Source organism: Formica exsecta, unplaced genomic scaffold (genome assembly GCF_003651465.1).
Source record: "Formica exsecta isolate Colony F162 unplaced genomic scaffold, ASM365146v1 scaffold72, whole genome shotgun sequence".
In the NCBI taxonomy this organism is placed as follows: domain Eukaryota; kingdom Metazoa; phylum Arthropoda; class Insecta; order Hymenoptera; family Formicidae; genus Formica; species Formica exsecta.
Genome location: NW_021853485.1, coordinates 4,150,214 through 4,173,908, shown reverse-complemented (window position 1 = coordinate 4,173,908; position 23,695 = coordinate 4,150,214). Strand labels below are relative to the sequence as shown.

The window sequence follows — 23,695 nt, the reverse complement described above, 5'->3', positions numbered from 1 at the left end:
TCCCTCTCGAGATTTGTTAGGAACTGTTCGTGCTCTTGTGCTGTGTAAAACTGTGCGAATACACGCATTCTGTCCCTAAATTCTCTGCATCGAATAAACGAATTACTTAATACGTTTTGAGCGAGCAAAAAAGAGTAATTATTTTTTCAAAATATTTCAAGAGAAACGTAAAGAAAAAAGTACATTTATATGAACCGTACTTTTCTTCTTTTGTATGTTTCTTTTTTATTCCTTTGTCTTTTCTGGATGATGCAAAGAAAGCCGACACAAGTTGATAATCTCTTACGACGCGTTTTCGCCTTGCTCGCTCTCTCAAATTATTGGTGTACATATCAACTTGCGCTAATTTAAGTGCAATGTCAAGATCATCGTCCTCGGCAGGATTCAGGAATAACGATGAAACGAGAGATTCGGCCTCATGGTTATAATCCTGGAAGAAGTATCATAATAATGATGATTATCAAATCAAAACTTTTTTCAAGTAAAAATTGATCAAACCTTAAGATTGATTATTACCCTCTCAAAATCATCTCGTTGGGGCATGTAACCCAATTGCGTGGCTTCTTCCGGAGTGATATCCAATGGTGGTAATTTGGATGTAAGATCGGGCGACAGTGGACCATGATCAGACTTAGTTTGATCCGTAAGATTTGGTACATAGCTCTCTGTAGGTGGCCATGTATGCTTTCCGATGTTACCATTGAGATATCTAGCAATGTATTCTTCCTTTGCCTCTGTAAAAACAAAATGTCTCTTTTAAAAAATGGTTATGTTTACAAAAATTGACTCTGTATCAAATTCTTCATGTGATGTTCAGAAAATAAGTCAATTAAATTACCTTCTGGTGTGCGTGTTTCGATATGTGTACTGATATCTTCCCAATTTCCAAATCCAAATTGTTCAATAGCATCCAGAAGCCTAAGTTCCTCTCTAGCTGTCCAATTACCACGTCCATTAAATATACTAATCGTACCAGAGTCCTACATCAATATACACACAAGTAAATTCTGGTACTTCTATAGCGCAATATAAAAAAAAATTTTCTTCAAAACTGCTTACCATAAACTGATAGGCATGATTATTTTTGTGTTGACCAATTTCAGCACCAGCAGAAAAACACTATAAACAATATACATAGTTGATATATATATTTTTTTTTATCCATATATTTCTATTATTTATAAAAATAAGTTTTTAAATTTTAAAATAGTTTTAGACAAACAAATATAAAATACAAAATACAAGTAATTTACAGAATTGTAAGTAATCTCAAAACTAACTGTCGATTGAACAATCACAGATAAAACATTTGTGTACATATTATTTCTGGATATTAAAATTATAATAATCAAAATTCTATTGGCGCCACAATTCAAAATATCCACCAACACACCCACATGCATTTCATCAATTAATAGCTTCATTCACGGATTCGCGATAGAATGGAAGGTGTAGGAAGGGAAACGTGATGATAAAATACACAAAAAAAAAATAAATAAAAGAAAAAATGTATAAAACATGATAAAATTAAAAATATCATTCACGAGAAATATGAAAAAGTTATGAATGCGGAATAAATGAAAGAAAAAAAAAAAGAGAAAAAAAACACGAGAAGAGAAACGAGTGATGACAGAGGGAGAAAGAGGATACCACGTGATCCAGAATGAGGGTTCGAATGTACGACCCACCTGCAAGCAAAGGTCGAATTCGGGACATTCGATGCACTTAACACGTAGGCCCGCAATGTCCTCTTGGCAATAGGTGCAGTTGTACTTAGCGTATAGATCTGAAATGTAAAGAAATCAAAAGATAAGGGGTGATAATCGAGAGGTGTGACGCGTGGCACCGTCAATGCCGACGTGTAAATGGATTACGCACCCGCCATTTTTGTTTCGCGGAAGTTCTTCTAGAACAATCTGGATGACGTCACCGCATGCCAGTACGTGTCCTGAATTTATGTATCACGACATGCCATGCCGCGGCGTCAGAAGCATCCTGCTTCGTGTAAACAAATACGCGGCGAAATCGCGAAATTGCGTCCCCCACGAGACACCCCCGTCAACCCTGTAGGCGCAATAATTAGACGCGAGGAGCGTCAACCAGAACGCAGTCTTGTTTATGACTGTTGCGTCGCGCGGCGAGTACGCATGCGCGTCGAGCGGCCATTCTTGAAACCTCCCTTCCCTACTACTGTTGTTCAGGAAGTGCATGCGCATTTCGTACACGTCGTCGGCGCCTTAGGGCGTATTACATTTATCATTCGACAAGATTCGTCAGATGTACTGATTGGCTGCAGTTGCAAAAAACTTTCGAAATCCTAGAAATTCTCTAGCCGATATCCAATCAGATAAACCTTTTACGCGTCAAAAGTTATATCAGTATGAATGTGTGGAGGCTTGGAAATTTGCGCTGTATTTGCCACTTTGATTTGAATTCTTTCGTGAAAAATTTTAGAATGCGTCCTTCCTTGTAATATTATGGCAAGCTAAGGTTTATATCAATAACAGATACAAAATATTGCAATTACATTTTTGAACGTATATCTGGTTTCTTAGCAACCGGTAAAACAATAAGATTGTTTATTTTATTTTTCAGTAACGATCGTGATGTGATGGACGGAGTTATTATATCAAGAGTTTCAAATATGTTGCTCCTAAGAAATGTACAAAAGGTAACGTATAACAAATAATTTGAAAATTAAATTATTTTTGATACGATATAACGCGCACATTGAATATTAATTGGTTCAGTACAAGTCATATGATTTGATCAAAAATTATAAATGTTTTAAAACATTTTAAAAACTTTGTGTTCAGAGAAATGTAAATCTTAAAAATCTTATATATGTTATATTATAAACTATATTTATATTTATATAAATTAGTGCAAAATATGTGTCGCATATTCGTTAAATAGAGAAGTTTACAAATTTTACACAGTTTTTCAAAGAGTAATTTTTCTTTTTTTTTTAAACTTTTTGTAAAAACATTTGAAATATTATTTATAAAATCAAAAACATAATATATAGAGAAAATGTAGCACCATCTCTTTTGCACCAACTCAATAAATATAAGTGACAAAAGATATTAAATTATAAGAAGTTAAAGGATTTATATATCCAATTTAGATACGTTTTTGCGATATTCCATTATTACAAAGATCATTCAACACAAACCAAACACGTTTCTTCTATGAGGACAATAGCAAAACGTTTCAGAACTTTAAATTGAAGCAAGCTAGAATGCAGGTATATATAATCTGAAGCAATTTTAAACATTTGATTTATAACAACCGCATAAAAAAAATTTTTATATTAACACATATTATTTATTTTGGCAGTGCGACGATGGACTTCCTGTCTATTTAAAGAGCGGCACACGCGATAAAATATTGTTTAACTTTACACTAGCTTTGCTTTTATGTAACACTATCGCATCGATTTACGGAATCAGAGAGATGTTCAGAAAATTTTGATCTTACATATATTATATTGTAATAATATTCTTTTTCTAATCGCGCATGTCGCCTAAAATAAATATCTAGATTTTAATAGAAGTGTTCTGGGAATTAATTTGTAAACTCTCTTTATAATATATTGAACAATTTCAATTTATAAAACACTAATACATGGTATAATTATTAAGCACACATACAGTTATTATATTCATGCATATGTGTACATTTATGTTTTTAACGCCACTCCGAATATTGGAAGAGATTTAATAAGGCACTTGATTGCTCTATAGATACCAATATGAAAATTAAATATCCATCTGTAAATATTGCATGATATATTACATATGGCAGATAACTTATATAACTTATTTACATTTATGATTTAATATCTGATTCGCTACATACAAATACAAGCATGATACAATATAGCTAGAGGAACGCGAGAAATTTTATATAAGCAATATCTAAATGCAAAAATCTGATAATAATATAACTCACATACCAACTTAATGTTTACAGTTAATGAACAAATAAAATATCTATTATTACACTTAAAAATATATGTAATGAAAATATGATGAAAGAAGAGAAAATAATAATGAAGTTATAAAATAGCTATATAAAATATTTGTATCTCTCTTTTGATTACTATGTATAAATTAATACATTTTTTTTTTTGTATATTTGTACAATTTTATGCAAAGTAAAAATTTAATTATACATCTGTAATATGAAAAATTATATAGTACTTTTCCACCAAACCATTTTCGCAATTCATTATATAAATATCTCACATAGGAAAAATAAATTTTATACTTCCTATATTGGTAATATGTAAGCACACATTAAAAAATACAACATTTTTGATATCACAGGGAAACATATTTACATAGTTATAAGTATACAGTTGTTTCACTAGTAACACTTGATGAAGTTACTTACGAAACAATATTTAATTGTCTTGACTATTTTATTACTTTTTAGTATTTTTCTGTACAAATTTTCTGTACCTCTCATAGTATCAATCTTTTATTGACATTATTTGAAATTTATATATTTAAAATAATGTAAATAAGATTGATACTACGAGAAGCAAAAAGACATTTTTAATACGATTTTTAAAACTTTTAATATATAGAGGTACTTGTTTTGTATTAGAAACCATAATAGCATCTTGTTTTAGACTATTTATAATTGCACTAACGTATCTGGTTTTTCCATGCTTTTCGTTTTATTTATACAGCTCTTGACTTTTTAACAGTCTTATAATCATTTTCCATTTTTGTCTTCTTCGCATAATCTTTTGTTGCTGCTTGAATGATTTTTTCTACCGTAAGTTTTCTTTGATGTTCTGATATATAATCATCTTCTGATATCTGATATGTTTACATTTTGGTTATCATACAAGTCGGTCGTATGTTCGGGCAAAGTCTTTTTTCTATGCTGCATTAAACCTTTTAGAGCTTCACTAAACTGTAATAAAGTTTGAGCAATTGGCTGTTCCATATATTTTGCTGCAATTTCATCAAATTGATCATCCTCCTCTAAAGTTAATTCATCCTTGATATGCTTAAATTGATCTAATATTTCTTTGAAACTTTCTCTAGCATCTTTTATCACAACTTGAGTCTCACTTTTCACAGAATGATCTGTAATACTATTGTCCATTTCTGTTATGCGTAGATCGCTCTCAATACGATTTGCATGGCTTATATCATTCATTGATGTCATTGAATCAATATTATCATATATAAAATCTTTTTCAAATTCTTTAAATTGATTTATTATATTTTTTATACTTTCTCTTACATTTATTGGTTTTGATGGTTTAAAGTCTTTTTTACCCTCTTTCTTTACGATTTGTCCCTCAGTTACAGGTAATTTTGTGTCAACACTATCATGTGTTGTTGTAATTTTCTTTATTGTTACATCTACAATTTTTTCTTTACTTAGATCTTCGTTTTCCGCGATTTGCTCTCGATTAACTGGTTTTATTATCTTGATTTTATCTGTCTTCTGTGTAGTGTCTTTTGCTTTAATAAATTTCTGTTTATCATCATCTTTTGCATGTTCTTTTGCAATCTTAATTTGATCTTGAATTGTTAATGGCGATTTATATGTAAAGATTTTAAAATCCTTTGCTTCTTGTAAATTGGATTGTAACATTTTCGTTCTTTTTGGCCATTCTGCTGCTATAGCTCCTTTTTTCACTTTTATTGGAAGCTCTGTATTTTTTCGTTTATCATTTGTTTCTCTTTTTTGGTTGTCTTCTCTTATCTTTTCCTGGATAATTTTTTTAACCGTTTTTTTAGTACCCTGAGTTTCTTGTTGCAGATTTAAATCGTTTTTAGGTTTTTCTTTAATAATTTTTTCCTCTTCAATATCCGTTTTTATTTTTTCGTCAAGTTTGGTATCATAGATATTAGGAACACTTTCGAAATTTTCCTGAGAATCCAAATTTTTTTCTTTTTTATCTTTTGAATTTGGTGATAATTTATTTGTATCTTCAATTTTCCATGTAGTAATATTTTCCATAGATGTCACATTATCTTCTATTAGATTGTTAATCATTCCGATTTTTTCTTCGGTATTATTAATCATTTCTTTAATCTCTTCTATATCTTTCGATAAATTTTGTTTATCAGTTTCTTCTGACTTTCCAAATTCTTCTAATGACTCCACAATATTATGAACTATCGGTTCCATTGTCTTTACTTCATTGTCTTCATGTGACATGTTAAATTCTACATTTTCTATATTATCTATTTGTTTTGAAGAATTCTTTATAGAAATCGAAGATTTTGCTTTATGAAGATCGTATGTGATATTCGATTTTCTTTTCATAATAAATATACTAGGTTTTGTTTTAACTCTAATAGGCGGTATCATGTTATAATTAAATGCTATATGCGAGAATGCATCGATAGAATCAATAATATTATGGGTTTTAAGATAAGATTTTATTTTTGGAGAATATTTGCTTTTTGCTTCCATCAAGAGATGAGTGAATTGTAGCATTTCAGGATCATCGACAGTCAAATTCTCTTGTTTCGAATATCTGTAATATAATTATAGTTTTTTCCATTAAAAGATACCGTAATGAGGATAAAATTATTGTAAACATAACTTACATCCAAGAAGCGTTAGTCTGTGTAAATCTTGATACTCCGGTTTGCGCAGTGAATACATCGATATGTACATGCACTGGCTCAATCGAGTTTTTCTCGAGTCTATGTAATCTAGTAATTGCCACACCTCCAGGATAATTAAAATTAGCCACATATAGCAGAAATGTGGAGAATACAATATTTAATGCAACATGACTCAGGATTACCAGTGCTAAAAAACCATTCCACTTTGTTTTTGCTCTGTTTTCCCATCTAATTACCAACAAGAAACAGTTTTTATATTATATGCAGCTACAAGAATTTGTAGTTTTAAGTTTAATCAGCTAGATTATAGATTAAGCTATCATTAGGATTTTATAAATACTGATATTTTAGTTTTGACAAACTGATAGAACTGAGATGGAAAATTAACTAAATGTAATTTTAAGGCGGAATATATACTTACATTCTATGGCAAGCAACAGCTGCACCAACATTTAGTAACGGAAACACATATATGATAAATCTCAGTTCCTTATGTGGTAGAAATGACAATATTGCGACGAATACAATAGCTGGGACGGTAAACGTACGAACTCTAGCATCCCAAAACATCCCCACAGGAACTAGAAAGTATGAAAGTGCTAGACCCCTCGGCAACGCTGAATAAAAGTACCACAAAAATGGTGATGTCTATTCATCAGTTAAGTTTATTTATGTTCCGAAACTGCTTGTTCAAAAATTTCCAATATTTTAAACGGTAAAAAATATCTATTTAAAATAAATTTATGATGTCTTGAACATTCTTATTTTATAATTCATGTTGTAATGCAATAGATCAAAAATAATTTTTTCCAACATTCAAAACAATGATCAAAATAGTATGAACAAAATAACCATTTAAGATAGATCTTTAAAAAAAGCTTATTATTATTATATCTGAAAAGGATACACCCCATTCACTGCTCTTATTAAGAATAGTGTTGAAATAAAATACTTCGCCTTCTGGCCATACTAAGCGTCCCCAGAATGTTGAATCTATAGCAACAGTAAGTGCTAAGAACGATATACCAGCTGGAACTGCGATTTTAAACAGTCTAAAAATTATTATAAAACATTGTGTAATAAACAAAATAATTTTGGAAAGATCATTATGCACATTACGTATATAAAAAATAAAATATTTCTCTAATCATATAAAGTTTTAATCAATTGTAATCAAAGCTATTAAACTTATATCTTAATAAGATTGGGGATGGTTTATGTATTTAATATGTATAATAAAAGGTTTACAATCTATGCTGTTTTGCAGAAAGTTCCTTTATGGTTTTAATTGCTTCTATTTGTAATTTAAATATTTTAAACGGTAAAAAATATCTATTTAAAATAAATTTATGATGTCTTGAACATTCTTATTTTATAATTCATGTTGTAATGCAATAGATCAAAAATAATTTTTTCCAACATTCAAAACAATGATCAAAATAGTATGAACAAAATAACCATTTAAGATAGATCTTTAAAAAAAGCTTATTATTATTATATCTGAAAAGGATACACCCCATTCACTGCTCTTATTAAGAATAGTGTTGAAATAAAATACTTCGCCTTCTGGCCATACTAAGCGTCCCCAGAATGTTGAATCTATAGCAACAGTAAGTGCTAAGAACGATATACCAGCTGGAACTGCGATTTTAAACAGTCTAAAAATTATTATAAAACATTGTGTAATAAACAAAATAATTTTGGAAAGATCATTATGCACATTACGTATATAAAAAATAAAATATTTCTCTAATCATATAAAGTTTTAATCAATTGTAATCAAAGCTATTAAACTTATATCTTAATAAGATTGGGGATGGTTTATGTATTTAATATGTATAATAAAAGGTTTACAATCTATGCTGTTTTGCAGAAAGTTCCTTTATGGTTTTAATTGCTTCTATTTGTAATTTAATAGCTATATTAGGCATCTGATATAATATGTAAATACCTTTGTACAGAAAGTTTCTTGCTAGCTATATCAAATAATAGGAACAATCCCAACAGTATGGCGAGTTCTGCTCTGAATATTATTATTGCTGCAGCTGATGACCAGATAAATATCAAATAATTTTGCCTTAGCCATCCAAATAAGGCTAGTAACACTATAATGTCAGATCCATTTGCAATTAAAAAGAGAAATATATATGGTATGTTATTATATGTGCAACTTAATAAATTGCAGTTTTAACATAATGCATAAATACAAACTCTAATTAACAAAGTTTTATTTTATTACCTAAAGGCATAGCCATTATGTTTGGCAGTGGGCGACTGAGATAGTACATAAAATGATACTGCGTTACAGTTATGGCAATAAACCATTTTGTAAACTGCAGCCCAAAGATATTCTGTAAAGCGTGCCTATATAATTTGAATGTACCTATCACCAATAATCCCAATGTTGCTCTTACTGAAAGGTGTTCATCATCTTTATATTATATAAAAATGTGAAAAATTGTTATTACATATTCTAAAATTACACACTACTTACCTGCATATTGAGCAATAACTTTATTGAGCTTTAGGTAATTAATGCATGCTATTAGTGGCGAGGCAAGACCGGATACTACAATAGGCCCCAGAAAAGAACGTGGTACCACTCCAGGAAATTCGTGATGATCATACTATCGAACATAAAAACACAATATATTAATTTGCGAACAAATTCTTGTAATGTTAAATAGATAATTATATGGAACAATCTGAAAATTATATAGATCTCTCTTTCTCTCCTTCATTGTTGCCAGATAATAATAGTAACGACGCATATAAAAAAAGTGACCATTGGAAAATAGTCTATTTATGTCTATCATATCATCTTGAAAGATTCGGAGCGGCATCAGCTGATCGTGCGTTTAAAAATACACGTGTCCGATGCTATAAATATAACTGCACGTTTTACGTTTGCTCGCGATCGCAATCAGTCGAGCGAAACGGACAATGATTGCCGAATAACTCGAGTTCTCGATTCGATAGACAACGATATTATTTAATATTTTAATCATTACCTCCGTCAGATTGAAGCCGTGACAGAGGATATCATGCATAGCCTGCAGATTGAAACTTTCCTCAACTTTTGTGAACGGACAATATAATTGATACACCATCGATATTAGGATAATTAGCTGCTCCATGATCGTCGAATTGCGTTTAAACTAATTGTGTGTTCTCGCTCGGCAAATTCGTTGACCTTGTCATGATAGACTTAGGAAGTGAGACCGAAAAACCTTTTTTCAACGTGTTATTGTTGCGGTATTACTGTATGGCTGATGACCGGGCACCCAACCACGTATACTGTATACTGTTACAAAACAGGCGGTTTACGCATGCGTCTTTCTCTACTAACACGAATATCAATTTCGAGATATTCACATAATTATTTGGTCAATTTATAATTATTGCAGCATCGCTTGATTTTTTATTAATTTTTCTTTTGATAACAAATTTTTTATTGGCATTACGATACGCCACAGAGGCATATAGGGGATGAGGATCGAATGATTCGAACCTGGGATCTGGGATCTGCCGACTGTCAGTCCTGACTTTATACGAAATCAGAAACCACACATCACCCCACAATTTTGCAACAAACATAGTTGGAAAAACACTAGTTGGAAGTTTTATGCTGAATAGCTTCGTAACTGAAGGCACTGATGTGGTGTATCAAATAGCTGCATACAGGCAGCTGACATTAAAAAAAAAAAAAAAAAAAAAAACGATGTTATGTTTATCGAACATATAGTCATAAATTTAAATCTTGTTAATAAAAAAGACTGATATATATAATTGGAATCATTGATCAAGAATTTATATTGTAATTTGACATATTATACACACTACATCCTTCAATCTTAAATAATCAAAATTTACATCAATTTGCTTATAAATAAAATAAAAATTATAAATGTTACCTGTTTATTATAAATACAAAAATAATACATTATATAACACATATTATATAATACAAGATACATTTAATATTAATTTCATTTTTCACTTTTTTTATATGATTATTTGCGTTACTTTAATGTTATATTTACAAATTTGCAATATTTATTTAAGAAATTATGAATGCGATTACTTATATAATATGAAAATAATTTTAATTGCCTTTTCCTTTCTCATTATTTAAATATTAGCGCGCTATTACTCCAAGAACATGGCAATATAACGGCTGCGGTCGGGAAGACGCTAGAGATACTTCGAAGCATTGCATTAACCAATCAGAATAAAGAAATCTTTACTCTTTTTGTCCTGATTGGTCAATCAAACTTCGAAGCATTTCTAGCGTCTTCCCGACCGCAGCCAACAAAGATTGGATTTGGGGAGACGCTGTCAGCGCTAACAGCGTCATCTATCTTTATTACTTACCGAAAGTTGAACAAGGACGGAACACGCTCATAGCGCTAAAAGCGTGCTCTCCAAATCTAACCAAAGAAAGCGGGCAAGAAGGCAAGTGTGGATTAATATCTGTCGGGCTCTGCAGTGGATTCTGTGGAAACAAGTAACATTTACATATTGCATGGTAGCATATTGCCGGAGCATACGTGATATTGTGAGACAAAAGCCTGGTTGGCTGTGATAGCTGCATTCTTTCTCGGTTCTCGGTGGCTCTTTATTAAGAAGGCAATCCAAATTGACCCTCGACCGAGGGCAGGTGCCATTTAAGAAAGAAGAAGAAGAATCTATCGTTTTGCCATGTCGGTCATAAATAAGGTGTAAGTTATTTTTTATCTGTATATATTTTGCATGTATTAATAGCATGCAGAAGTATTATGTATATACATTATAATTATGAGCAATATTTTGACACAGAAAGCCAGTTACACCTAAGGGCAAGAGGATTTTATCTAAAAAAGCACCTCAAATGATAGAAGATGCCAAAGAAACTTTGTGTTTTAAAAGTAAAAACACATCACAGATTGCCGTCAATATCATGAAGGATTTGGTGAGTGAAATAATTTAAATTGTGATTATATATTATGTAACTTTTTTTATGAGTTAATTTTTTGGAAATATTGATAAAATTTTGAAACTGTAATTTGAAACTGAATGTACGAGGGTGGATCAAATATATAAATGAAACTTGTTCAAAAAATATTTATTTGATCACTACATAATTATTTTTCTACATAGTGTCCACTAATGTCCACACATTTTTACCATCACACTGACAATTTTTTTATTCCTACTTCATAAAAAATAGCAGGACGAGTACGAAGACAATTGCGTACGCCATTTCATATTCAATCACTTTGTTTTGGAATGTAATGATGTATCTAAGATTTATCACATATAAAAAATGCATCTGCTGCTGCATGGCGATCCTAAAGCCTCTGTAAGATTTCAGCCTTTACGGCCTTTTGATCTGCATTTGAAAAATTACCGCACGACTGCTCGAATTTTGAATGCAAATCAGAAGGCCATAAGGACTGAAATCTCTCAGAGGCTTTTGGATCGCCATGCAGCAGAAGGAGACGCATTTTCACATGTGATGAATCTTGGGTATTATTACACTCCCAAAATGAAGCGGTCGAGTATGGAATGATGTACACAATTGGCTTCATACTCGTCCTGCTACTTTTTATGAAATAGGGATAAAAAAACTGCCAGTGTGATTGCAAAAATTTGTGGACATTAATGGATACTACATAGAAAAATAATTTTGTGTTAGTTTTCACATGTATTAATCGAATAAATATTTTTTGACCAGGTCTTGTTTATATTTGATCCACTTTCGTACTATATTAAATATATTGTATTATATAGTATTTTCAGTACATTATTCATATTTATATACATTATTCATATATTTTACAGTATGATTTAAAAAAACCTAATGCACAAATGATGCAAAAGAAAAATGATATACTACCATTCGAGAATATTGTACCTATCGAGAAATTTGCATCAAAGTACGAAGCACCTCTCTTCATGATGGCTTCGCACAATAAGAAACGTCCACACAATCTTATCATGGGTCGAATGTATGAGCATACATTATTAGATATGATAGAGTTTGGTATAGATAATTATAAAGGATTAAAAGACTTTAAAGTTGAAAAGATCACAAAGGGAATAAAACCATTATTGATCTTTAATGGTGAACTCTTTGAAAGCAATTATGAATATGGAAGAATTAAAAACCTACTTGTTGATATGTTCCAAAGAGAAGTAATTAAAAAGATCAGTTTGAAAGGTCTTGAACATGTCTTAAGTTTTACAGCTGTTGAAAATAAAATATTTTTGCGTAGTTACAGGTAAGATATAAAAATAAAATTGAAATAAAATGACAAATATATCAAAGAATGCTTTTTAGAAATTTTTACAATATATCTTTAGGATACTTTTGAAAAAATCTAACACAAGGACACCTAGAGTAGAACTGGAAGAAATAGGCCCACATGCCGATCTACTCTGTAGGCGTAACAAGTTTGCCTCTGAAGATTTATTCAAGGATGCTTGCAAGAAGCCTAAAGCACTCAAGGTACTTTTATAAATTACACATACTTATATGTAACATGCAAAATATAAATATTGAGATCTTATATTATAATTATGATCATAGGTAAAGAAAAAGAAAAATATCTCAACAGATACATTTGGAACGACGTTTGGTCGTATACATATTGGAGAACAAAATATTAATAACATTCAAACAAGAAAGATGAAAGGTTTGAAAAAAACATTACTGGAAAAGAAGAGTGCCCAAAAGAGAAAAAATGCTGATGACAATGATGATATTTCAAAAAAACTTAAAAAAGTTGATGATTGAACAATTATTGTTTTAATAAATTTTTATTTAACTTCTAATTACATAGAATTATTCTTATATGCTATTTCCAACTCCAACTAGTGACATTTTGCTGATCCTATAATTGATTAATGATATAGATTTTATATGGTATTTGTTGTAACACTTTTTAATATTATAAAACTTTTTTACCTTTATTATAATTCCACAAGTAGACAAATTCATTCGCACAGTATCGCATTCTTTTAATAAAATTGTGTCTTTTGGATTTTGCTCAAGTGCTCTAGTTCTGACAGCCATCCTGAAGTTCAGAAAATTATCAATAATATCTTTAACTTGTCTATTTTCTGGCACTAACATTGTAGATTGTAAAATGCCAAGTTTTGAAAGAGTATTTGAAACGTAATTTGAAACAGCAGCAACAGCGCTTACTCCCTTACTGTGAGGTGTTATCTAAATAAAATTTAAATTTATTATTTGAATAATTAATTACTAAATAATTAAAGTATTAAAATATAATATAATGCAATAAAAAATTTTGCGTTGATACACACATAGATAGATATAGATATCACACTTAATTATTATAATAATGTATTTTTTATGCAAATGACTTACATTATTTTGGTGCAGCATTTTATTTCCTATCCCAACAAGATTTATGATGGCATATATGGCCTTTGAAGTGTCAAAATCATCTGCTAATGCGGAATAAACTTTATTTCTTGTTTCATGTAAAGTCTAAAAAGTATTCAAATTATAACATTTGTATCTTAACTATGTCACATATAAGATTATATCATTATTTATCAGTAATTCAAAAAGGTAATCAAATATGTTTAAAATTGCGCTCTCTCTTTTTTTTACATGTTTTTGTATAATGCACAAGAAATATAGTATTAAAAATATTAATTAATCAATCTTTAATGAAATAAAAAATTGATTCTTTACTGTAAACAAAAGATTTTCATCAATTTCACCAGTTTTAAATTTGCCAGCAACATAATTATCACAGTCACTTGTGAAGTTATCAAACTTTTTGGTTATCGACACCGCATTTTGCATAATTTCGTCAGAGAATTCAATGCCTGCAATAAAATTTGATTGATTGCACACAAATTAAATTATTTGGAAATTGATGCTAACATTAATGCATACCGTTTCGATAATGGGAAAGTAGGCAAAGCATTCTAAGATGATTCGCCGAATATTTTTCGAGATAATTCTGTATGCTTATAGTATTATTGAGACTTTTGGACATTTTCACATCCCCTGTCAGATTCAAATGGCCACAGTGAAGCCAGTAATTAACCCATTGGTCGACATTGTGATAACAGCAAGATTGTGCTTCTTCATTTTCATGATGAGGAAAAGCCAGATCTATTCCACCACTATGCATATCTATAGAATTTCCAAAGACTGCGCTGATGAAGACACATACTTCTATATAGGTAAGTATTATCACATAGAGAAATATATATTTTAATAAACTTCTTCTCTCATAAAAAATAATTTCCATAATATGAATATATAGAACAAACTTTTAAAATTACCTTGCAATTGCACTGCACTCTATATGCCATCCTGGTCTACCATGACCCCATGGGCATTTCCAAGATGGTTCATTATCTTTTGCTGCTTTCCACAAAGCAAAGTCTAATACTGATTTTTTATCCAGATGCTGACTTTTTACAGCATCAAGAACAGGGATTGCTAATTTACCATATTTGTTGTACTTGCTTGTATCAAAGTAAACAGATCCTGTAACATGCATAATTTTTTTTGTAAGAATTTATATAAAAATTGATGAATTAAAGGCAGTTTTTCATATCACCAAAAAAAATTAAAATATTTCTTAACAAATATCTTACCATCTTTTGTAACATAACCATAGTTTCTGGCTAGCAACTCTTTAATAAAGTATATAATTTGTGGTATATAGTCCGTAACTCTACAGTATAAATATGGTTCACCAATATTTAACTTATTCATATCTGCATAAAACTCAGTCTCAAAATGTTTCGATAAAGTTTTGAAATCTTTACCACTTTCAATAGAACATTTGATTATTTTGTCGTCAATGTCAGTTATACCCATAACCAATAATACATCAATGTTAAAATAATTCGACAGAATTCGACGAATAATATCTGATCTTATGTAAGTACTGTAAAGTAATAAAAATTAGTTATTTCTAATAAATAACTCAAACTATATATATCAGCAAAATAGCTAATGTCTTTGCACAGAATGCAATCTCCATTACATTACAAGCAAATTAAATAATAAATTTTATAATGGTAACAGAAAAGAGCCTAAAGTTGTACATTATAATATACATTATAATACTATAATTTATACATTGGAAAGAATTATAAAGCGTTTATATCAATTTTGATAATTGTAAAGCATGCTTTATTATAAAATGTAACAGTTGTGTAAAATATAATCTTGTCAAATTAAACACTAATGTCAAATTGTGATTTCAAAGTAACAGTTTAATTATAACAATAATAATAATAAACACGCGATAAAACTTTTTAAGTGACATTCTTACGTTGCATGTCCGATATGCGCTGAATCGTAGACCGTAGGCCCGCACATATACCATTTCAAAACATTTTCCGTTTTTAATATCAGTGGAACTTTGCATCTCGTTATCGGATTATATACAGACACTGCGGTCTGGTATCCAATTGGCTTTATCCATTTTGGTCTGTCTTGACATTTCGTCTCAGTATGTACAAAACTTTTGCACACTTGTATTAATCTGCGCGTTACATTCATTCTATTTAAAATATTCTTTTTACAGTTGATAATCACCGTGATAATCACCACCCTTACGCATGTATTTAATTCCTTGAAAAAAAGATTTCTTGACTAATGTTTTAACCTATAAAAATCACGCGACATTGTCAACATCAACATTTATCTTAGGTTAGGTTAGGTTAGGTTCTAAACGGGTGAGAGAAGGCTATCGCACAATGCTAGACTGTAGCGATAGCGATAGGCGATATCCAATGAGAGCACTGCTTTTTCGAAAAAGCAGTGCTCTCATTGGATATCGCCCATCGCTCATCATTCATCGCGTCCAGTGTGCGAGGGCCATAAGTGGTGAGGGAATCGAGATATATTCGTAAGCGCGCGCGTATCTATACGTTTAATTTTTCAAGTGATAAATTGCAGCTTGGATATATCGTCAAAGGAGGCATCGGATTTACGATTGCATTGCTTATATTATAATTAGCAATGCTGTTCGAGGGCAGAGTTCAAGGTTTGATATGTTTAATATGTTAATAATGTTTATTATGTGTTTTGGTGAACAACAGGGATGGAATGATTCTATGAGCAATCGCCAAATGGAACATAGCTAAAGTAATGGAAAAATCGCGATAAATTCGAATCTGTTCGCAAATATATGCGTCTATATATATAATTAAAGTGATAAAAAAAGTACAGTTTAGATAAGTCGTTGTAGAAAGCAATACAAATTTATGATATAATATTGAATAAATTGCAAGCATCTAATTGGCAATGTTTGAAAGCAGAGTACAAATGTATGTGTTTCAAATCGATATATACATATATATGTGTGTATATATGTATTATTATTTAGGAATGTGTAATGTATGTAATGAAAAAAACGATCCATATCTTATTCACAAATTAAAAAATACAGCGCTCTTTCAATATCGCAGATATTTTCATCAGACGCGGAAATATATCTATATATTTCTTTATAATGTGTATTCTGTAAAAAAATAAAACTGCAGTAATAATATAATTATTGGCATAGGCAAAATCGTTATTTATTGAAATTTATTGAGCACAATTAGTTCTCCTTATATTTTACACAAGTAAATCTATATTAAAAGTTATTTTTGAAATTATGCTTATATATTGTATATCTTAAGTTATCCTTCTTTTACACAAACACACGTATACATACGCGTATGCTCGTATATTGTATGTGTGTGCGTGTACGATGTACGTTTTATATTTATCTTCATTCTTCTGTAATATCCACGACGCATACTAACAATACATATCAAAGTCTTATGTTACACTGGCAATATAATAATTATAGTTATCTGACAAAATACGGAATCTCTGATTTTGGCGCGCAACTACCGCCACTGTCTTTTATTCCCTTTTTTATACTTATTTCTTTATTATTTATTAATCATTATTCGCGTATGCACGCGCGCGCGCGCGCGCGAATCATGAATTTTTCTCGCTATATTATTAACTTACAAAGTATTGTAAAATTTAGATTAGAAATAGAGCTCCGACTCGTCGAGTCATTCAAACATGTTTGATCGTTGATTTTATCGAAAGGACAATAATCTCATCGTTTCAAGTGAACCAGAAAGCTCGCATACGTCAGAACACGTTGATATTCAATATTTCTATTGTTCATTCGAAATACTGACAGTTTTTCGATATTTATTTTAAAAGTTTTTTTGTTATATGCTTTAATGCATACAGATAATTTTCATAGCATAACTTAAAAATAGTTTTAATGCTGAAATGTATATGTCAGGAGAGAAAAATCATAAAAAAATACATAATATTATAAAAAATATTTCTATTTTCTGCATACATATTTGTGTTCTTTCAATAATTGTTATCTAATTAAATTAGCATATATTTAATGTTTTCTCTCCTGACATATACATTTCAGCATTAAAACTATTTTTAAGTTATGCTATGAAAATTATCTGTATGCATTAAAGCATATAACAAAAAAACTTTTAAAATAAATATCGAAAAACTGTCAGTATTTCGAATGAACAATAGAAATATTGAATATCAACGTGTTCTGACGTATGCGAGCTTTCTGGTTCACTTGAAACGATGAGATTATTGTCCTTTCGATAAAATCAACGATCAAACATGTTTGAATGACTCGACGAGTCGGAGCTCTATTTCTAATCTAAATTTTACAATACTTTGTAAGTTAATAATATAGCGAGAAAAATTCATGATTCGCGCGCGCGCGCGCGCGTGCATACGCGAATAATGATTAATAAATAATAAAGAAATAAGTATAAAAAAGGGAATAAAAGACAGTGGCGGTAGTTGCGCGCCAAAATCAGAGATTCCGTATTTTGTCAGATAACTATAATTATTATATTGCCAGTGTAACATAAGACTTTGATATGTATTGTTAGTATGCGTCGTGGATATTACAGAAGAATGAAGATAAATATAAAACGTACATCGTACACGCACACACATACAATATACGAGCATACGCGTATGTATACGTGTGTTTGTGTAAAAGAAGGATAACTTAAGATATACAATATATAAGCATAATTTCAAAAATAACTTTTAATATAGATTTACTTGTGTAAAATATAAGGAGAACTAATTGTGCTCAATAAATTTCAATAAATAACGATTTTGCCTATGCCAATAATTATATTATTACTGCAGTTTTATTTTTTTACAGAATACACATTATAAAGAAATATATAGATATATTTCCGCGTCTGATGAAAATATCTGCGATATTGAAAGAGCGCTGTATTTTTTAATTTGTGAATAAGATATGGATCGTTTTTTTCATTACATACATTACACATTCCTAAATAATAATACATATATACACACATATATATGTATATATCGATTTGAAACACATACATTTGTACTCTGCTTTCAAACATTGCCAATTAGATGCTTGCAATTTATTTAATATTATATCATAAATTTGTATTGCTTTCTACAACGACTTATCTAAACTGTACTTTTTTTATCACTTTAATTATATATATAGACGCATATATTTGCGAACAGATTCGAATTTATCGCGATTTTTCCATTACTTTAGCTATGTTCCATTTGGCGATTGCTCATAGAATCATTCCATCCCTGTTGTTCACCAAAACACATAATAAACATTATTAACATATTAAACATATCAAACCTTGAACTCTGCCCTCGAACAGCATTGCTAATTATAATATAAGCAATGCAATCGTAAATCCGATGCCTCCTTTGACGATATATCCAAGCTGCAATTTATCACTTGAAAAATTAAACGTATAGATACGCGCGCGCTTACGAATATATCTCGATTCCCTCACCACTTATGGCCCTCGCACACTGGACGCGATGAATGATGAGCGATGGGCGATATCCAATGAGAGCACTGCTTTTTCGAAAAAGCAGTGCTCTCATTGGATATCGCCCATCGCTCATCATTCATCGCGTCCAGTGTGCGAGGACCATAAGTGGTGAGGGAATCGAGATATATTCGTAAGCGCGCGCGTATCTATACGTTTAATTTTTCAAGTGATAAATTGCAGCTTGGATATATCGTCAAAGGAGGCATCGGATTTACGATTGCATTGCTTATATTATAATTAGCAATGCTGTTCGAGGGCAGAGTTCAAGGTTTGATATGTTTAATATGTTAATAATGTTTATTATGTGTTTTGGTGAACAACAGGGATGGAATGATTCTATGAGCAATCGCCAAATGGAACATAGCTAAAGTAATGGAAAAATCGCGATAAATTCGAATCTGTTCGCAAATATATGCGTCTATATATATAATTAAAGTGATAAAAAAAGTACAGTTTAGATAAGTCGTTGTAGAAAGCAATACAAATTTATGATATAATATTAAATAAATTGCAAGCATCTAATTGGCAATGTTTGAAAGCAGAGTACAAATGTATGTGTTTCAAATCGATATATACATATATATGTGTGTATATATGTATTATTATTTAGGAATGTGTAATGTATGTAATGAAAAAAACGATCCATATCTTATTCACAAATTAAAAAATACAGCGCTCTTTCAATATCGCAGATATTTTCATCAGACGCGGAAATATATCTATATATTTCTTTATAATGTGTATTCTGTAAAAAAATAAAACTGCAGTAATAATATAATTATTGGCATAGGCAAAATCGTTATTTATTGAAATTTATTGAGCACAATTAGTTCTCCTTATATTTTACACAAGTAAATCTATATTAAAAGTTATTTTTGAAATTATGCTTATATATTGTATATCTTAAGTTATCCTTCTTTTACACAAACACACGTATACATACGCGTATGCTCGTATATTGTATGTGTGTGCGTGTACGATGTACGTTTTATATTTATCTTCATTCTTCTGTAATATCCACGACGCATACTAACAATACATATCAAAGTCTTATGTTACACTGGCAATATAATAATTATAGTTATCTGACAAAATACGGAATCTCTGATTTTGGCGCGCAACTACCGCCACTGTCTTTTATTCCCTTTTTTATACTTATTTCTTTATTATTTATTAATCATTATTCGCGTATGCACGCGCGCGCGCGCGCGCGAATCATGAATTTTTCTCGCTATATTATTAACTTACAAAGTATTGTAAAATTTAGATTAGAAATAGAGCTCCGACTCGTCGAGTCATTCAAACATGTTTGATCGTTGATTTTATCGAAAGGACAATAATCTCATCGTTTCAAGTGAACCAGAAAGCTCGCATACGTCAGAACACGTTGATATTCAATATTTCTATTGTTCATTCGAAATACTGACAGTTTTTCGATATTTATTTTAAAAGTTTTTTTGTTATATGCTTTAATGCATACAGATAATTTTCATAGCATAACTTAAAAATAGTTTTAATGCTGAAATGTATATGTCAGGAGAGAAAAATCATAAAAAAATACATAATATTATAAAAAATATTTCTATTTTCTGCATACATATTTGTGTTCTTTCAATAATTGTTATCTAATTAAATTAGCATATATTTAATGGTGCATTCTTTGTTGCCGCATTCTACCGAATGTGAAATCTCTGATTCCTCTAATATCTACATCACGTATAGTTTGAGACATTGAGCGGAATACAGCGGAGTCTGTGTTAATCGATAGTGCGTTATATTACTTACTATTTCGGAAGAAGTGATTCAAAAAGACAAGTGATTAAAGTTTATATGCAAACAGAGTATTTCCCATACGATTACAAAATTCATGTAACAATTGTATAAAAATCGCTTATAAATTAGTATTGTTGTTCGAATTTGTACGACAGTGAGAACACAAATGTCGAGGTACCATTTACAAATGTTTAAAGGATGAAAGGATGAAACGATTGGAAGTATATTTTTTATACATTTCTGAAACATTTCTTTTTTTATGTTACATTGCTCGGCACTCTTTTTCTTATGGAGGTAAATATTAATTAGTGAAATTCGCATTCTAAACTCGCGAACATTGCCGAGTGTTGTCCTCAATACAAGAAAAGATACGAGTAGTTAACGCGAACACCGTTCTTTATTACAATCGACATCGGTTTTTAGCCACGTTTCGCGTTCTCGATAAAACGAATCGTGATCATTACATTATACAACAACAATATCGAATTCGTTCGAACAACAGCTGCTCTTGCGCAGCGATTTTATGAGTCAACCAGAATGAGAGCGATGTACAATTATTTTCGGTCTTATTATTAAAAGAAGAAAGTAAAGAAGTAATTCTTTCTTTATTTTTTCTTAATTTTTCTCTTACATCACTCCCATTGTTATAAACTCATACGTCAGAGACGGGCGCGCGATTATTTATATTATAAATCAATACATTTCCTTGAATTCACCATATATGAATTGTTTAGAGCGATCTAATGAATAGATAGGTTACTTATTATGCTACCGTTAAACATGTTTAACATGAGCTACAAAGCCTATATTTTTATATAAACTCTTAATTGATAGTATTAATAAAACAGATTACATGCGATAGAATTTAACGTTTTTTTAAGAACATAATATTTTTATTCTCTTCCATAAGAAATGAAACATTGAAATGGGAACATCTGAATGTTTTTATTGTTCTTGTGCGCGTATATAGAAATTCGTTAGAAAAATTTTAAATTATTAAATAAGTCAAGTATATAGTGACACATTTATCATATACTAATTTTTTTCTAAGAAGCTGCTTCTCATTTAAATGTCTCATTCAATAAGGCAGGATAAAAATAATTCTTTTAAAAATTATTGCTAAATTTCAACTCAATATTAGTTTTAACATACAATGTACAAAGAAATCTTGAACAGAAATTCAATTGTATACATATTTTCGGAGTATAGCATTTTAAATTGATTTCCGATCAATCGAGCAAACACAACTCGAAACAAGCCCGTCTCTGTTATATGGCACCTACACATGTATTACAAATCCTGCATCTTTGCTTCACTCAGTTTTCACTGGATCGCGCGTAACAAAGTTTGCGCGAGGATTCTTTACGATTATCATCATGATAGACATGATCACTATAACTTTTCATTTTGCTTCTCAGGTTTTCATCCAGATGAGACTGAAGCTCGTAAGGATTCGTTACGTTGATGATCGGTTATGATCCTCGGAATTACGCTATCTCGCTTCATCCGGCCCCTCTTCTTCGATTTCTATTCTGCTCTACTCTGGTAAGTCGTCTGACGAATAAAACGACCTATGCTAAAATAGTACTACACAAGTAGCGGGTAACTATAAAATCAAAGTGAAAAAGAAGGCATTCTTTTCCGTTACCGCGATATTAAAACTCGCACATCGCTTCTCGCTTGAGCATATGTGGCAATAAAAATAGATGGGTTAAAATGTGTCGAAGAGAATTCACGTTTCTTTAACTCTTGATTGTATTTCAATATTCTGTGTGAGAATAAAAAGTAGATAATAAAAGTAGATAATAAAATGGAAAGAAATTATTGTAAAGACATTCTCTGACATGTGTCCAATACACTACAGTAATAAAATTTCTCGGAATTAATTCCAATTCTCTTTTAATTCACATATTTTTTATAATATACGTAATATAACATATCGAAGTCTTCGACACACGCGTTCATATTTAATAATAACATATTAATTACTTCAGATATCACAATTTAAGGATTTCGAGGCAATAATTCTTCGAAATTATACAGCACACGTTTTAACGTTTTCAAAAATAAAAGATAATTTCATATTAATTTAATCATAATGATTGGAATCTCTCTGCTTGAAAACAAATATTAAACGAAATTTAGAAAATACTGGATTATGCGATCGGAACAATAATCGCGCCACTAACTTTATCCTACCAATCACACTAAATCGTTGCGTTCGCGATCCACCGACGTCATTTGATTTACACACAGAGGCGGGCAAAATGCTATTTCAATTTTTAACTTCTAATTGCAAGTTAAAATCAATTAGTTTAATTCAATTCAAATAGTCGAATAGTAACAAATACTCTCTCTTGAAACGTTGCTTATCTTTTTAAATATTGACATTAGTAATATCTTGATTCAGAACGAAGAGC

General features: G+C 30.5%; 4 protein-coding genes and 1 long non-coding RNA gene across 7 annotated transcripts in view; 2 read left to right on the top strand and 3 right to left on the bottom strand.

The window, feature by feature from the left end:
- LOC115243521 (transcriptional adapter 2B) overlaps positions 1-2,153 on the bottom strand; it is an 11,584-nt gene extending 9,431 nt beyond the window's left edge. Inside the window, exons 1-7 of one of the 2 annotated variants that reach the window (XM_029820602.1) lie at positions 1,879-2,153; positions 1,689-1,786; positions 1,060-1,119; positions 839-980; positions 499-734; positions 201-430; positions 3-84 (exon numbers count right to left, since the gene is read on the bottom strand). In XM_029820602.1, coding sequence (XP_029676462.1) covers positions 3-84; positions 201-430; positions 499-734; positions 839-980; positions 1,060-1,119; positions 1,689-1,786; positions 1,879-1,885 — 855 coding nt within the window. In that variant the 5' untranslated portion in view covers positions 1,886-2,153. The remainder of the gene's footprint in view (positions 1-2; positions 85-200; positions 431-498; positions 735-838; positions 981-1,059; positions 1,120-1,688; positions 1,787-1,878) is intronic. The other variant, XM_029820603.1, reaches the window with a different exon arrangement.
- A 130-nt stretch (positions 2,154-2,283) lies between these two features.
- On the top strand, positions 2,284-4,720 carry LOC115243525. Its single transcript, XR_003885238.1, has 4 exons — positions 2,284-2,490; positions 2,596-2,671; positions 3,128-3,247; positions 3,340-4,720. It is a non-coding gene; the product is annotated as an uncharacterized LOC115243525 (long non-coding RNA).
- Positions 3,592-10,226, bottom strand: LOC115243518 (probable Dol-P-Man:Man(7)GlcNAc(2)-PP-Dol alpha-1,6-mannosyltransferase). Its single transcript, XM_029820600.1, has 8 exons — positions 9,620-10,226; positions 9,103-9,235; positions 8,848-9,021; positions 8,560-8,713; positions 8,122-8,266; positions 7,030-7,256; positions 6,588-6,836; positions 3,592-6,514 (listed from the first exon to the last, which is right to left on the bottom strand). Exons 1-8 carry the CDS (start codon positions 9,743-9,745, stop codon positions 4,819-4,821), a joined length of 2,904 nt encoding a protein of 967 aa, XP_029676460.1. The 5' UTR covers positions 9,746-10,226; the 3' UTR covers positions 3,592-4,818.
- A 735-nt stretch (positions 10,227-10,961) lies between these two features.
- On the top strand, positions 10,962-13,424 carry LOC115243523 (ribosome production factor 2 homolog). Its single transcript, XM_029820607.1, has 5 exons — positions 10,962-11,329; positions 11,427-11,559; positions 12,432-12,871; positions 12,954-13,098; positions 13,180-13,424. The coding sequence occupies exons 1-5, from the start codon at positions 11,310-11,312 to the stop codon at positions 13,384-13,386; spliced, it is 945 nt and encodes a 314-aa protein (XP_029676467.1). The 5' UTR covers positions 10,962-11,309; the 3' UTR covers positions 13,387-13,424.
- LOC115243520 (probable cysteine--tRNA ligase, mitochondrial) lies at positions 13,391-16,341 on the bottom strand. 2 transcript variants are annotated; one of them, XR_003885237.1, is made up of 9 exons: positions 15,923-16,341; positions 15,237-15,532; positions 14,919-15,126; positions 14,524-14,789; positions 14,317-14,453; positions 13,984-14,106; positions 13,806-13,818; positions 13,558-13,666; positions 13,391-13,483 (listed from the first exon to the last, which is right to left on the bottom strand). XR_003885237.1 is itself a non-coding variant. In XM_029820601.1 (8 exons), exons 1-8 carry the CDS (start codon positions 16,150-16,152, stop codon positions 13,448-13,450), a joined length of 1,557 nt encoding a protein of 518 aa, XP_029676461.1. In that variant the 5' UTR covers positions 16,153-16,341; the 3' UTR covers positions 13,394-13,447. The 2 variants fall into 2 exon arrangements, 1 of the variants encoding a protein (XP_029676461.1); XM_029820601.1 differs by having other exon boundaries at positions 13,394-13,483; positions 13,558-13,818.
- Between the last annotated feature and the right edge of the window lie 7,354 nt (positions 16,342-23,695).

Bases quoted from the DNA above. Each gene is read 5' to 3' on its own strand.
- LOC115243518 (XM_029820600.1), bottom strand. From the start codon at position 9,745: ATGGAGCAGCTAATTATCCTAATATCGATGGTGTATCAATTATATTGT. The intron at 8,714-8,847 runs GTAATAAAATAA...CTGACATTATAG, and splicing joins CATAATGGCTATGCCTTTAG to TGTTACTAGCCTTATTTGGA. The intron at 6,837-7,029 runs GTAAGTATATAT...GTTGGTAATTAG, and splicing joins GCTGTTGCTTGCCATAGAAT to ATGGGAAAACAGAGCAAAAA.
- LOC115243523 (XM_029820607.1), top strand. From the start codon at position 11,310: ATGTCGGTCATAAATAAGGT. The intron at 12,872-12,953 runs GTAAGATATAAA...ATATATCTTTAG, and splicing joins ATATTTTTGCGTAGTTACAG to GATACTTTTGAAAAAATCTA. The intron at 13,099-13,179 runs GTACTTTTATAA...TTATGATCATAG, and splicing joins AGAAGCCTAAAGCACTCAAG to GTAAAGAAAAAGAAAAATAT.
- LOC115243520 (XM_029820601.1), bottom strand. From the start codon at position 16,152: ATGAATGTAACGCGCAGATTAATACAAGTGTGCAAAAGTTTTGTACAT. The intron at 15,533-15,922 runs GTAAGAATGTCA...ATTACTTTACAG, and splicing joins GCGCATATCGGACATGCAAC to TACTTACATAAGATCAGATA. The intron at 14,454-14,523 runs GTATGCATTAAT...ATTTTATTGCAG, and splicing joins ACTTTCCCATTATCGAAACG to GCATTGAATTCTCTGACGAA.